This window comes from Chiloscyllium plagiosum, unplaced genomic scaffold, assembly GCF_037043375.1.
Source record: "Chiloscyllium plagiosum isolate Xiang-an unplaced genomic scaffold, Cpla_swu_hap1 HiC_scaffold_18, whole genome shotgun sequence".
Lineage (NCBI taxonomy): Eukaryota > Metazoa > Chordata > Chondrichthyes > Orectolobiformes > Hemiscylliidae > Chiloscyllium > Chiloscyllium plagiosum.
In genome coordinates, this window is record NW_028270156.1 from 6580830 (window position 1) to 6594432 (window position 13603).

Genomic DNA, 13603 nt, shown 5'->3' on the forward strand with positions numbered 1-13603 from the left:
TCATTCCTGAAGAAGGGCTAATGCCCGAAACGTCGATTCTCCTGTTCCCTAGATGCTGCCTGACCTGCTGCGCTTTTCCAGCAACACATTTCCATCTCTGATCTCCAGCATCTGCAGACCTCACTTTCTCCTCCTTTTTTAAGTACAAAACAACCTTGATTGTCTGATTGAGACGGGGTGGAGCATTTTGTTTGGATAACTGATTGTTCAGATAACAGATAACATTTTTTTTACGAGACCTTGAGATCTTGTTCAGATAATCCGAAATTTGGATAATTGATTTTCGGATAACTGAGGCTATTCTGTAACCTTGCACATTTTTAAAAATTAAATAATCATCTGATTCCCTCTTGCATATCTCAATTAACCTGCCTCCACCACATTTCCAGGCTGTATATTCCAGACTTGAAGCAGTAATCGTGTGAAAGTCTTTTCTCACATTGCCTTGGCTCCTTTTGTCAAAGTCACGGCTGTAGAACCTTAATCTTTGTCTTGAGGAGCTGACTCCAGCGCCATCTTCTGATGCACTCCTTGGCCTGAATTCAGAGGCATTTTGGAGTCTGTGCAATTATGCTTTTATCAACCTCATGAAGAAGAGTTATACTAGACTCAAAATATTAACGCTGTTTCTTTCTCCACAAAAATTGCCACGTCTGCTGAGTTTCTGTCTTTTTACAATGTGAGATCTCCCTGCCTGAATTCAAACAGCTCCATTGTGTGATTCCAAACTTAAGTATTTTGAAGAAATCTTCCTGCATTGCAGTTTTCTCTTTTTTTTTGGTTAACATTTTTCTGTGGATTTGCTTGTGCAAACTCATCATACGTTAATATGGAAGGAGATTGTACTGGTTTTATGTAAACAGGAAGACCATTTATAAGATTGAACTTCATACAAAAGCAGCCCTCTTGTAGGTGAGATTGTAAGTCATAGGGTTTGGATTAGCTCAGTTATTTGGATGACTACTTTGCAGTGTTGAGTGATAACAACTGCATGGGTTTAGTTCCTGCACTGGCTGAGGTTACCATGAAGGGCTGTCCTCAACCTCTCCCTTGCCTGCGGTATGGTGATCCTGAGGTTAAGCTATGACCAGTTGGGGTCTCTCTCTAATGAGAGAGCAGCCTTATGGTCTGGTAGGACCATGGTGACTTCATCTTTCCAAGTGTTATACTGTTGATTAGTACTTGCCTGAGGTGGTAGCGGTTTAATTCTTCTCTCTGGGTTTCCAACCTTCCTCTTGTAAAATTGTCATTGTCTTGTTGGACTCCAGTTGTGTGAGTGCATCCACTGTTTGGTATCTTGCCAGAGAGACCTTTCATTCATTTGTGAGCCTTTGATGATAAATATCGTTAGTCTGTTTGGCTGGCAGAACCATTACAACTGAGTGCTCTGATGTCCACACAACTTGCATTTCTGACATGGCTCCCTGAGCAGCAACAGGAGTAGAAATCCAGAGGCACTCAATGTATCTATCTATACTACCTTTATTCTAACCTAACATTAGTATGCTCAGCATACATCTAGGTGAAGCCCGATATTCCTTTTGGCTGGCCAGTGTGATGTTTATAGAATTGGGACAGTTTTGAATATTGACTTGCTGTTCCTCGAGGAATCTGGCTGTATCACACTTCATTTCTAAATGGCATAGACTTTATATGAATTCAGTGTGAAAAAACAGCACTCTGTCCAGGGGCTGGTAGAAATAGTGCAACTTGGTTTTGAAGTCTCTTTCCTTTGGCAAGGGACCAGTCCTGAACAGTAGACCACCAATAAATACAGTATGCAGCTGCATTAACAACTAAAATACATAGTAAAAATGCATTCATAATATGTGGGCAGAATGGGAAAGCTGCCAATCTTTAATAAAAGATTAAATGATCTTTTATTGTTGTATGTTTTGTGTTGTGAATGAAACCTTGAAATACACAAGCACATTAACTTGTTTTGCTCAGCTTATGGTGCTGGCAATTGTCAGTAAAGAAAAAACTTGTTTTGTTTTCTTTCTTATTTATTATTTAAACTTTATCCTTGTATTTCTGTGGAAAAAAATAGCTGCACTTTAGCTGTACAGCAGTGTTCAACAGGCTGTGTTCCCACTAAAACAATAGACTGGTTCTGAGCGGACATCCTCCTCAGTTTGACGATAATAGCCTTTGTGATAACCATGTGTATGCAGCTCAAATTCATTCATACTATACAGCCATCTGCTTCCTGTCAATTTCCTTGCACTTTTGCTCTGTCATCTGATGACTCGTGTAGGAGGAATGCTGACCTATAAAAACATTGCAGTTCTAACTGTACACGTGCTCAATATGTTACACAGACAGAATGAGTGAATAACTTCTATGCTACTCCCCCCATAATATATGTAATTATGATAGATACATTGCAACAGTTAGATCCTTACCACCATTTGACATGCTATGTTTGAAACCGCGTTGCATTTTTTTCTTTAACGACAGTATTGTCATTTATGCACTGCAATGCTACCCTGGATCCTTCAGAAGATAAAAGACAGAGAATAGAGCTGTCCCTGTGCCAGAGAAGAATGACATGCAGTGCAGACCTTACACTGATTGTTGTTCTTTTTTAGATGTTAAAAAAATGTATTGGAAATACTTCCTTTTCTTGAAAGCTACAGACACTTGATTCCATGGGACCACAAATCCATTCATGTTTAAACTGGTGTTTGTCCCTGCCTCTCTAGGGACTCGTTGATCAATTCTTACTCCTTCCCGCTCTCTTTCTTTCACTCTCACTGTCTCCCTCGAAAGTTGTGACCTTTCTCTGAACATCGAGGCCAGTTGCAGGATGGCTATTCAGCAGCATGCCTGCTTAAAGTGAGGTATTACATTGAGAAATAAAACAGAGGACAGCCTGAATGTTCTCCTGCCTGCTTAACTTTGGACAGCAGAACTTGAAATTCTTGTATTCCTAATGGAAAGCAATTGGCTGCGTTCCTTATCAAACAGTGATTTTTTTTTAACTTTAAGGGAATCTCATAATTCTTTTCCCATTGTTCCACATGTGTTGTTTGGACAGAGTGCTGCGCCACAGTTACTGAAACTGAGAGGGAGTTTCCTTGATCGTTGTACAATCTGAAGAGAAGAGAGAGCCCCACACTGAACTAAGGACACCCAATCTCAATGGCTTTGTGGTTACAGGGGGAGGGGAAGCCTCTGTGTTCTGATTTCCCTCCTGAAGCTCATTTGCAGTTCACATTGCGAATCTGAAAGCTGCTTTCATTGACAGTCTGTGCCTTGCATCTTCCCACAGTATCTCACACCAATCAAAAATGAACCTCGGTCCAGAATGGCATGAACTAAAGGGAAGCAGAGTCTTGCATCTTTCGAGGATGCGTGGAATGACTTTGGATTTGTAATGGCAATTTCTGTCAGTCGCTGGGATCTGACGTGCTAAGAAGCAGGTGGCTGTGTGGTGGATAGACAATGTCCGTGATGCTGTGGCGTTGGGAACAGAATAATGTCACCATGAAGCTGGTACATTTTTGGCTCATGCATGTTTCAGCAGAGGGATAATGTAGAAAGCAAGGTGATGCCAGGCAAAATGTGGTCAAAGTTGTAAAGCAGTCCTGGAAGAGAAGCTGAGAAAGTGCTTTGTGTTTGTGACTTGTTAAATAGGTTTCATTTCAAAAATTGATATTTGGGTAAGGATATTGATTGCTCTGAAAAATTGTAATAAATATCTCGAAAGAGATTTATGACATGATGTTAGTGGCACTGAATTCAAGTTGCATATATTAAGAGCAAATAGTATTAAAGTTGTTGCATTATGTTTTAGCAATTGAGGATAAGTGTTTATTAAATGCTATGTGTTTATCAGGGCTCTCTTTGCTAAAATAATAGTGACTTCTGGAAACTGGCTCAGTATGTTAACCGTATTCCAAGTGGATGAGGATGTTGATGTTAACAAAGGCATTTTTTTCTTTCAGTTCAGAATTGTTTGAGAATATGCAGGAGCTAATAATGCTGAAATGTTTACACATCAATCCTCGGCTTAAAGGGCAAGGCAGCTAGGCTATCTTGTTGTCCAATCATTCACAGCACTGCTTCGTCTTGCTATAACTCACATCATCAGAGCAATGGTAGAAATTGCAGATATCCATTTGAAAATGTAAGAAGTTAGAATAGAATAATTTGTAAATGTAGACAGTAATATGACCTGCAAGCTTACATTTCCTACCAGATACATTGCGAAGTATGCTGAATAAACAGAATGCTGCTCACTTTTGCAGATTTTTTAAAAAGGTGCTTCGGATTTATTTTGCATAACAGATTACATGGATATCATTAAAATAATCCTGTTTCATTGCTTTTTATGTTTTATTGGATTTGCCACATCAGTTTTTAGTTTTTAGAAACAATTTACTTCAATTTGAACTAACCAGTATAAGAACGTAAGATCTCGGAGCTGGAGTAGGCCGTCTGACCCTTCGAGCCTGCCCTACCAATCAGTAAGATCATGGCTGACCCGTTCGTGGACTCAGCTCCACTTAACCGCCCCTTCACCATAGCCCTTCATTCCTGTACTGTTCAAAATCTATCTATCTTTGCCTTAAAGCATATTTTGTCATGGAAGGAAAAGTCAAATAAAAAAAAAATGTAGTCAGTTCTGATATAACGTGATAGTTCTGTTCTCATGCGATCTCGCGCTCTAAGAAAATGGCGCAATAGCCGCTCCATTTAAACTAACGGGGCCAGAATTGCATTATGACCAATACAGGTGAGGAAAGTTTGTGTTCTACAAATAATTGTCTAAATTATTCAATTGCGTAAAAGCCAACGCGCATTGAAGAAACACATGTTTTAACAGAACTGACTATACTGTTCATCTGTTCAGGATATGAGTAAGGACAGAATCACAGAATTATTAAGGCACAGAAGGAGGCCATTTGACCCATCATGCCTGCACTGACTCTTCACAGGAGCATCATTACTTGCTGCCAAGCTCCAGCCCTTTCCCTGATGTTCCTGCGCATAATATTTATCCAAATAATTGTCCAGTAAATGTTTCAATTGAATCTGCCTCCACTGCATTTCCAGTCAGTGCATTCCGGATATTAATTACTGACTGAGTGATGCAGGTTTTCTCTGATCTCTCTTCTTTTATAAATCACTTTAAATCTATGCCTTCTTGTTCCCAATCCTTTTACATGTGGGAGCAGATTCTCCCTGTTTATTGTGTCAAGCCTGCTGATGATTTTGCAAAATTCTTTTAGATCTCCTCTTCACCTTCTTCTCTCTGGGGAGGAGATGACACAGGACTATATTAATGGAGAGCATAGTTTGGAAGAAATCTGTTACTTGTCTGTTTGTCTTGACTTTACAGTGTTGAAGGCTATATGGGGTTACTTGCAGTGCACCAGCCTGGGCAGTGATAAGGGTACATTCTGTGGTTGCACAACTCACTAAGCCCTGATACACTTACATGACAGAAGTTGTTAAACTTGAAAGGGTTCAGAAAAGATTTACAAGGATGTTGCCAGGGTTGAGGGGTTTGAGCTATAGGGAGAGGTTGAATAGGCTGGGGCTGTTTTCCCTGGAGCGTCGGAGGCTGAGGGGTGACCTTATAGAGCTTTATAAAATCATGAGGGGCATGGATAGGGTAAATAAACAAAGTCTTTTCCCTATGATGGGGAGTCCAGAACTAGAGAGCATAGGTTTAGGGTGAGAGGGGAAAGATATAAAAGGGATCTAAGGTGTAACTTTTTTACGTAAAGGATGGTGCATGTATGGAATGAACTGCCAGAGGAAGTGGTGGAGGCTGATAGAATTACAACATTTAAAAGGCACCAGGATGCTTTTATGAACAGGAAGGGATACAGGCCAAGTGTGGGCAAATGGGACTGGCTTAATTTAGGATATCTGGTCGGCATGGACAAGTTGGACTGAAGGGTCGGTTTCCATGCTGTACATCTCTACGACTCTATGATTACATCTCACATCACTGTTTACATGTTGAGATCACCAGCTTACAGCATCCCAATAGGGGAGCTAGGATAAGGCATTAACGGTGTGGAAACTGCAGTGTTGACCTGTGCTATGCTGCTGTTTCTGTTGGTTGAGGTCAGTGAGGCCATCGCATCAAATTATATTTCTTTTCACATAACATTGATACATTTGCTGTAAGTTATTGTCCATCATTTGATACTGTTGTCCTTTTCCTGTAGCTGGAAGCTTTTTCAGGATAATTGTTTTCCTTTGCAGACAACATCAATCACCGAAAAAAAAGGATGTTTCTTAGTGCAGACTCCTGATAAATATTGGAGATAATTCTGCAGGATAGAATTCTGAATAGCTAACATTTGATGGTTTTATTTGGTACAGGCTATGTATCCACCATTGTGAACGTTTTGAGTCTAGTTTCCCATCTTCAGATCATTCTGAAGAAGGATCACTGGATTCCAGACTTTAATGCTGTTTCTCTGTCCACAGATGCTGTCAGACCTGCTGAGTTTCTCCAGCAATTTCTGTTTTTGGTTCAGATTTCCAGCGTCCATAGTTCTTGTTTTTGTTTATGTATCCACAATGTCCTGCTTTTGCATTTTGATGTGATCAGAATGAAACCAGCCAAACATTGACTGGGATTTTGTACTATATTACATACGTGTATATATGTCCCATTCTCTTTGATTTCAAATTTTTAAGGAATTTTCCTACATAGGAAAAATAATTTTAGAATTTTGCCAAGTTTTTTTCTCTTTCATGTGGATTTCTTTTCAAATATTGGGAGTTATTTGTGTGTCTGAGTCCTTGTCATATTCATCGTGCCATTTCATTGAGCTTCAAATTTCAGGAAATAAGTTAATTTCTTTTTCCCATAAGTTATCTGACAGTCCCTTAGCAACATCATTCCCCAGTTATGAAGTTAGATTCACAGTGTACTTGATGATATCTGTTCAATTTCTGCATAATCGTCTTGTCCTATTTGCTGACAGTCGCTCTATTTTGTTAGAGTCATTGCTCAGTATCCAATCTTGGATGCATCACAATTTTGACTGGTTTAGCAGTCAGAAATTTGAGTTCATTACCTTTGGCCACAAATTCCAAGACCTTGCCAAATATTTCATCCCCCTTTTTGGCTGTTCTCTCCAGCTGAATCTCAGTGTCTCTTCAATTGCTAACTTAGCTCCTAGCCCATAACATTGTACATCACCAATAACAAAGACCACCTACTGCTGCCTTCGGCAGACCATCAGTCTTTGTTCCTGCCTTCATTCATCTGGTGCTGAAATCCTCCTCCTTCATCACCTCCACACTCGATTATTTTAAACCTTTCTTTCCTCGCTGGTTCCTATCCTTAACTCTCCAAAACTTTAGCTAGTCTGAAATTCTTCTTTGTGTAGTTAATGTTTTCAGTCTGACATGGCTATTCTTTAGAACGGAATGTATTCTGAAGAATCATAAGACCATAAAACATAGGAGTGGAAGCAAGGCCATTCGGTCCATCGAGTCCACTCCACCATTCAATCATGGCTGATGGGCATTTCAACTCCACTTATCTAGACTCTCCCCGTAGCCCTTAATTCCTTGTGAGATTTAGAATTTATCAATCTCTGCCTTGAAGACATTTAACGTCACAGCCTCCATTGCAGTCTGTGACAATGAATTGCACAGGCCCACCACTGTCTGGCTGAAGAAAAGTCTCCTCATTTCTGTTATAAATTGACCCCCTCTAATTCTAAGGCTGTGCCCACGGGTCCTAGTCTCCCCACCTAAAGGATACAACTTCCCAGTATCCACCCTTTCTAAACCATACATTATCTTGTAAGTTTCTATTAGATCTCCCCTCAACCTTCTAAACTCTAATGAATCATATCAGACTTGAAACATTAACTCTATTTCCTCTCCACTGATACTGCCAAACCTGCTGAGTTTCTTCAGCAATTTCCGTTTTTGTTTGTGTTTCCAGCATCCACGGTATTTTGCTTCCATTCCATTGCCAATACCCTGACTCTTACCAAATCCTGCTCACTCATTATTCTTATCCTTGTTTATGTTGAAACTTTTCCAGTGTCACTGGGTCAAATTCCTGGAATTCCCTCCCTAACAGCATTGTGGATTTTCAGTGGACTGCAGCAGTTCAAGAAAACAGCTCAAGGACAATTAGGAATGGGCAATAAATCTTGGTCCAGCCAGTGGCACCCACATCCCACAAGTGAATAATAAAAAAAAACCTACATTGGCTCCTGATCCAGATTTAAAATTGCTGTCCTCCCAATCTATTGTTGTAGTATCACCATAGTCTTACCAGAGCATTGGGGCAGCTCTCATTACAGAGAAGCAACTGGCGGTGATTTAGATTAGATTAGATTATTTACAGTGTGGAAACAGGCCCTTCGGCCCAACAAGTCCACACCGACCCACCCAGACCCATTCCCCTACATTTGCCCCTTCACCTAACACTATGGGCAATTTAGCATGGCCAATTCACCTAACTGGCACATTTTTTGGACTGTGGGAGGAAACCAGAGCACCCAGAGGAAACCCATGCAGACACGGGGAGAACGTGCAAACTCCACACAGACAGTTGCCTGAGGCGGGAATTGAACCTGGGTCTCTGGCGCTGTGAGGCAGCAGTGCTAACCACTGTGCCACCGTGCCGCTCCTGATTTAACCTGAGGGCCACCAGAGCTCAGGCGAGGGAAGAGGTTGAGAAGGAGAGTCCTTCATGGTAACCTCAAACCAGAGATGGGAATTGAACCCATGCTGTTGGCAACACAGTGCTGTGTCAACCAACAATCCAACCAAATCCCCTCCCAATCTATAACCATCAACAGCTGTGTAGTTCACTCCAAATTCACCATTTCTGCCTTAAACCTTTTGTGCATGCCTTCCCTCCATCAATGAGAGAAAGTGAGGACTACAGATGCTGAAGATGAGAGTCAAAAAATGTGGTACTGGAAAAGCACAGCAGGTCAGGCAGCATCCGAGGAGCAGGAAAGTCGATGTTTCGGGCATAAGTTCTTCAGCAAAGTGGAAGGGGAAGGGGGTTGAGATAAATAGTGGGGTGGGTTTGGGGGGAAAGGTAGCTGGGAAGTCAATCGGTGGATGCAGATGAGGGGTAATAGTGATAGATTGGTGGGGAGAGTGGAGCGAATAGATAGGAGGGAAGATAGATAGCTCAAGAGGGTGGTGCTGAGTTGGAGCTTTCTGTCTGGGATGGGCCAGGGGGAGGAGAGATTTGGCAGCAGGTGAAGTCGATGTTGATGCTGTTGTAGTTGGAGAGTCCCAAGGTGGAATATGAGGTGTTCTTCCTCCAGTCGTTGGGTGGCTTGGATTTAGCGGTGGAGGAGATATGGCACAACTTCTCTTCCAAAGTGATCAACAATGCCCTCCAGCATATCTCCTCCACCACCTGCACCACCACCCTTGAATCCCACCCCTCCAGTCACAACAAGGATAGAGCCTCCCTGGTCCTCACCTTCCATCCCATGAATCTCTGGATACAGTGCATTATCCTCCGCCATTTCCACCAACCTACAATCAGACCCACCACAAAAGATATATTTCCCTCCTCACCCCTATTCCCTCTGTGACTCCCTCGTTAGGTCCATGCCCCCCACCAACCCACCCTCCACTCCCAGCATCTTTCTTTGATGCCACACAAGGTGTAAAACCTGCACCCACTCCTGCCCTCTCACCTCCATCCAAGACTCCAAAGATTTTTTTCCACATCCAGCAGAGATTTTCCTGCGGATCCACCCGTCTCACCTACTGTGTCCATTCACAATGTGGTCTCCTCTACATCGGGGAACAAGACACAACTTGCGGAACATTTCAGGGAACATCTCTGGGATACATGCACCAAACAACCCCACAGCCCTCTGGCTGGCCACTTCAACTCCTCCTCCTACTCTGTCAAGGACGTGCAAGTCCTGGGCCGCATCCACTGCCAAATCTTAGCCACCCACCTTCTGGAGGAAGATGCTTCAGCTTCTGGCTTGGGACCCTACAACCACACGGCATCAACATCGACTTCACCAGTTTCTAAATCTCCCCTCCCCCCATCTCATCCCAGATCCAACCCTCCAACCCAACACTTGCCCTATTGACCTGTCCTACCTGTCCATCTTCCTTCCCACCTATCTGCTCCACCGTCGCCACCTACCTATCACCATTACCTACCACCTCCCCCTCAGTCCCACCCCCACCCATCTATCTCTCAGCCCCCTTCCCCCTCCACATTCCTAATGAAGGGCTTATGCCCAAAACGTCGTCTCTCCTACTCCTTGGATGCTGTCTGACATGCTGTGCTTTTCCAGTGCCACATTTCCCCTAAAGTGGCTTGAGCAAGCAAACTTCAAGGGCAATTAGGGACAGATATTTGCTTCTATTCATTGATTGCTGGCCTGCCCAGCATTTATTGTCAATTCATCATTGCCCAGAACACAGTTAAGAGTTAACCACATCGCTGTGTGTCTGGAGTCGTAAGTAGGCCAGACTACTAAAGGATGGCAGATCTCCTTCCCTAAGAGGCATTAGTAACCTAGATGGCCTTTTCCAGCATTAACATTTTGGGTACAGTGACCCTTCCCTCAGAACTGAGTTCTGAAGAAGGATTCCTGGACCTGAAACGTTAACTCTGGTTTCTCTGCACAGATGCTGCAGACCTGCTGAGCTTTTCCAGCAATTTCTGCTTTTGTTTTTGATTTCCAGCGTCCACATTCTTTCAGTTGTTAATTGGTCTTTTCCACCTATTGACACAGTAGTTTAATGGTAACCATTAATTCCAGATCTACCAGTGATGTCAGCTTTCCACAAAATAAGTATTTATAAAGATGTATACTTGTTATCTACTCGTCAAAGAACTCAGGAGTAATTCTAAGCCCTTAAATAATGAAATTTTTCAATTGCTGTGGCCGACATTTTTGACGATAATGTAGAGCATGTTCATGAAGCAGCTGCTTAATTGGTTGATAGGAGTGCCACATTGATGTCATCCACGTGTCCAACATGATGGACTGATTGTTCAATGATGTTAAATTATCATGCATGTGTGTGCGTGTGTGTGTGACTTCACACAGCTTACATCCAGTGCCTTCTGAATCCTGACTAGCACTTCCAAGCAAGCTTTGTTCCTGTTTGGAGCCTCCATCACCACCAGAATTTACTGATGAAGGAGGAAAGTTGTCATTTTATTTACGATAACTAAAGCTTTTGCAGTCATTTTACTGTTTGCTTCTTTTATTAATATCCATTTCCCTGACTTCTTGACTGCAATAATGAATGGGTAGTGCCAGAAACACTGAACAATGAAATGTCATTTTGTCATGTTTATTATCTTTCTCTCCTGTGTATATAACTAGGGTGTTTAGGGACTGTGTGATATTGTCTCTACCCCTGGGCTAGGAAGGTTTAGGTTCAAGGCCTACGTGCCCCTGGATGGGTGTCATGGGGCTGGTCTGATTGATTTTTAAAAATTATCGATAAATAGGAAGATGTTTGCACGTGCAATTATGTATAGGTGTAAGTACAAAACCTGAGGAACCAAGTCATAGTACCAGCTGTCTCAAGCCATTTCAAAAAGGTTAACTTCAATGTTTATCATTCAATGAATATTGACATGAGCCCAATAAGATTTCTGTTCAGAAATTATCCCAAATGAATTGAATGATTAGAAAATAACTACATCCCACATGAGTTGGTGGGCTAATAAGCTTTTTTTCTTCACATTTTGTAAAGCCATGCCAAACAGATAGCGAAAGTGTTTGAACATAACCTAATTGCCGTTTTATTGTTTGGTTATGCAGAACAGATGTCTTATCTGGTTAGCAGTAACTGGAGTAACAGTAATTGGCACTAATCCCTCTCCCCGAGTCTCAGTTTCTGCCCTCTGCCTCCAGCCATTGCTTATTTGCAGCATTCAAGTGACATTGCTAGGAAATAGAAACCCTTTCCTTTTGCCTGTTTCATTTTCACATGGAACATCTTTGAACAGCTGCTCTGTTGCAAAGTGAGATTTAACAAATGTTCAAACAAATTCAGGATCATGGCTGTGAAATCAGTCAGGCAGGAAACTGCCTGAAATTCCAATATGTTCAAAATTTTAATTGGAAAAAGAAATACTTTTTCTTATAATTTATTTTGTTAGCCCTTTTTGTTCCTCCGCAACATGTTTTTTTTTCTCTTCTTTTTGCCTGAAATGCACTCACTGATGGTGCTTTCTGGATATGATAACAGAACATTAATATTTACTTACTTACAATTAACCCTTGTGTTCTTCCACGAGGCATCTCAAGTGGAAACAGCAGATGAACTGAGCTGAGATGGTAACAAATGTCTGGTGTGATACTTCTGAAATGAAGCTGAGAGAGTAGTGGGTTATATATTGCATTGAGCAGCATCCGTCCTTATTCTGAAATGACCCATTTTATCCTCATACTTAAATTGCCTCATAAGCAGCTTCAATTATAACACTGAATTTGCGTACAATTCCATGGGGCTGAATAGTCTACTTGTGGTCTTAATTCTTATCGTTACATTGTCTTATGGTAGTGGTTCTGCTTGCTATGGTCCTCCTAAACACATTTCCTCAGGCATTTTAAGTTCAAGATTCTTTTAGAAAGTATATTTACACATGGAACTCCCCCCAAGCTTGGTCAATTAATCTGCAGAGTGTACCAAATCAGTGTAAGGCTGCAGTTCTTATGATGGTCCCATAATCTTCTTTCTCGAAAGCCCCAAGTGATGGTTTGAGTTATGGGGAGAGGCTGGGACTTTTTCTCTGGAGTGTAGGAGGTTAAGGAGTGACCTTATCGAGGTTTATAAAATCATGAGGGCTATAGATAAAGTGAATAGCACGTGTCTTTTCCCTAGGGTGGGAGATTTCAAGACTGAGGGACATATTTTTAAGGTGAGATGAGAAAGATTTAATAAAAGACATGAGGGGCAAGTTTTTTTACACAGAGAGTGGTCCATGTGTAGAATGAACCTCCAGAGGAAGTGGTGGTTGCGGGTACAGTTACAATGTTGAAAAGACATTTGGATAATAAGGTATGTTTGGAGGGATATAGGCCAAGTGTAGGCAGATGGGAGTAGTTTACTTAGGGAATATAGTAAGCATGGAGTGGTTGGACCAATGGGTTTGTTCCATGCTGCATTCCAGCAACCACAGCGAATGGACATGTATGTCATCCACCTCTTTCGCTCTCTTCCTCTTTCTCTCTTTCTGTCTCGCTCTCTCTCCCTCTCCCTCTCCCTCTGTCTCCCTCTCTCCCTCTCTCTCTCTCTCTCTCCCCTCTCTCTCTGTCTCCTTCTCCCTCCCTCTCTCTCTCTCTCCCCCTCTCTCTCTCCCTCCCTCTCCCTCTCTCTGTCTCCCTCTCTCTGTCTCCCTCTCTCTCCCTCTCCCTCCCTCCCTCTCCCTCCCTCTCTCTCTCTCTCCCTCTCTCTCCCTCTCTCGCCCTCTCTCTCCCTCTGTCTCTCTCTCTCTCCCTCTCCCTCCCTCCCTCTCCCTCTCTCTCTCTCCCTCTCTCTCCCTCTCCCTCTCTCTCCCTCTTTTTCTCTCCCTCCCTCCCTCTCTCTCTCCCTCTCTCTCCCTCTCTCTCCCTCTCCCTCTCTCTCCCTCTTTTTCTCTCTCTCCCTC

At 42.3% G+C, this 13603-nt stretch overlaps 1 protein-coding gene and 1 long non-coding RNA gene across 13 annotated transcripts in view; one reads left to right on the forward strand and one right to left on the reverse strand.

Annotated features, from left to right (window-relative positions):
* Positions 1-13603, forward strand: part of nav2a (neuron navigator 2a) — a 1144654-nt gene that overhangs the window by 648268 nt on the left and 482783 nt on the right. The window contains exon 1 of one of the 12 annotated variants that reach the window (XM_087996270.1): positions 3334-3498. The exons of the other annotated variants lie outside the window; for them this stretch is intronic. Within the exon in view, the coding sequence (XP_087852396.1) occupies positions 3448-3498 (51 nt within the window). The 5' untranslated portion in view covers positions 3334-3447. Of the gene's footprint in view, positions 1-3333; positions 3499-13603 lie in introns of those variants that run through there. 12 annotated transcript variants of the gene reach the window in all.
* LOC148146846 (uncharacterized) overlaps positions 1-13603 on the reverse strand; it is a 49298-nt gene that overhangs the window by 24345 nt on the left and 11350 nt on the right. The window contains exon 2 of the long non-coding RNA XR_015760093.1: positions 12225-12326. This is a non-coding gene — a long non-coding RNA (uncharacterized LOC148146846). The remainder of the gene's footprint in view (positions 1-12224; positions 12327-13603) is intronic.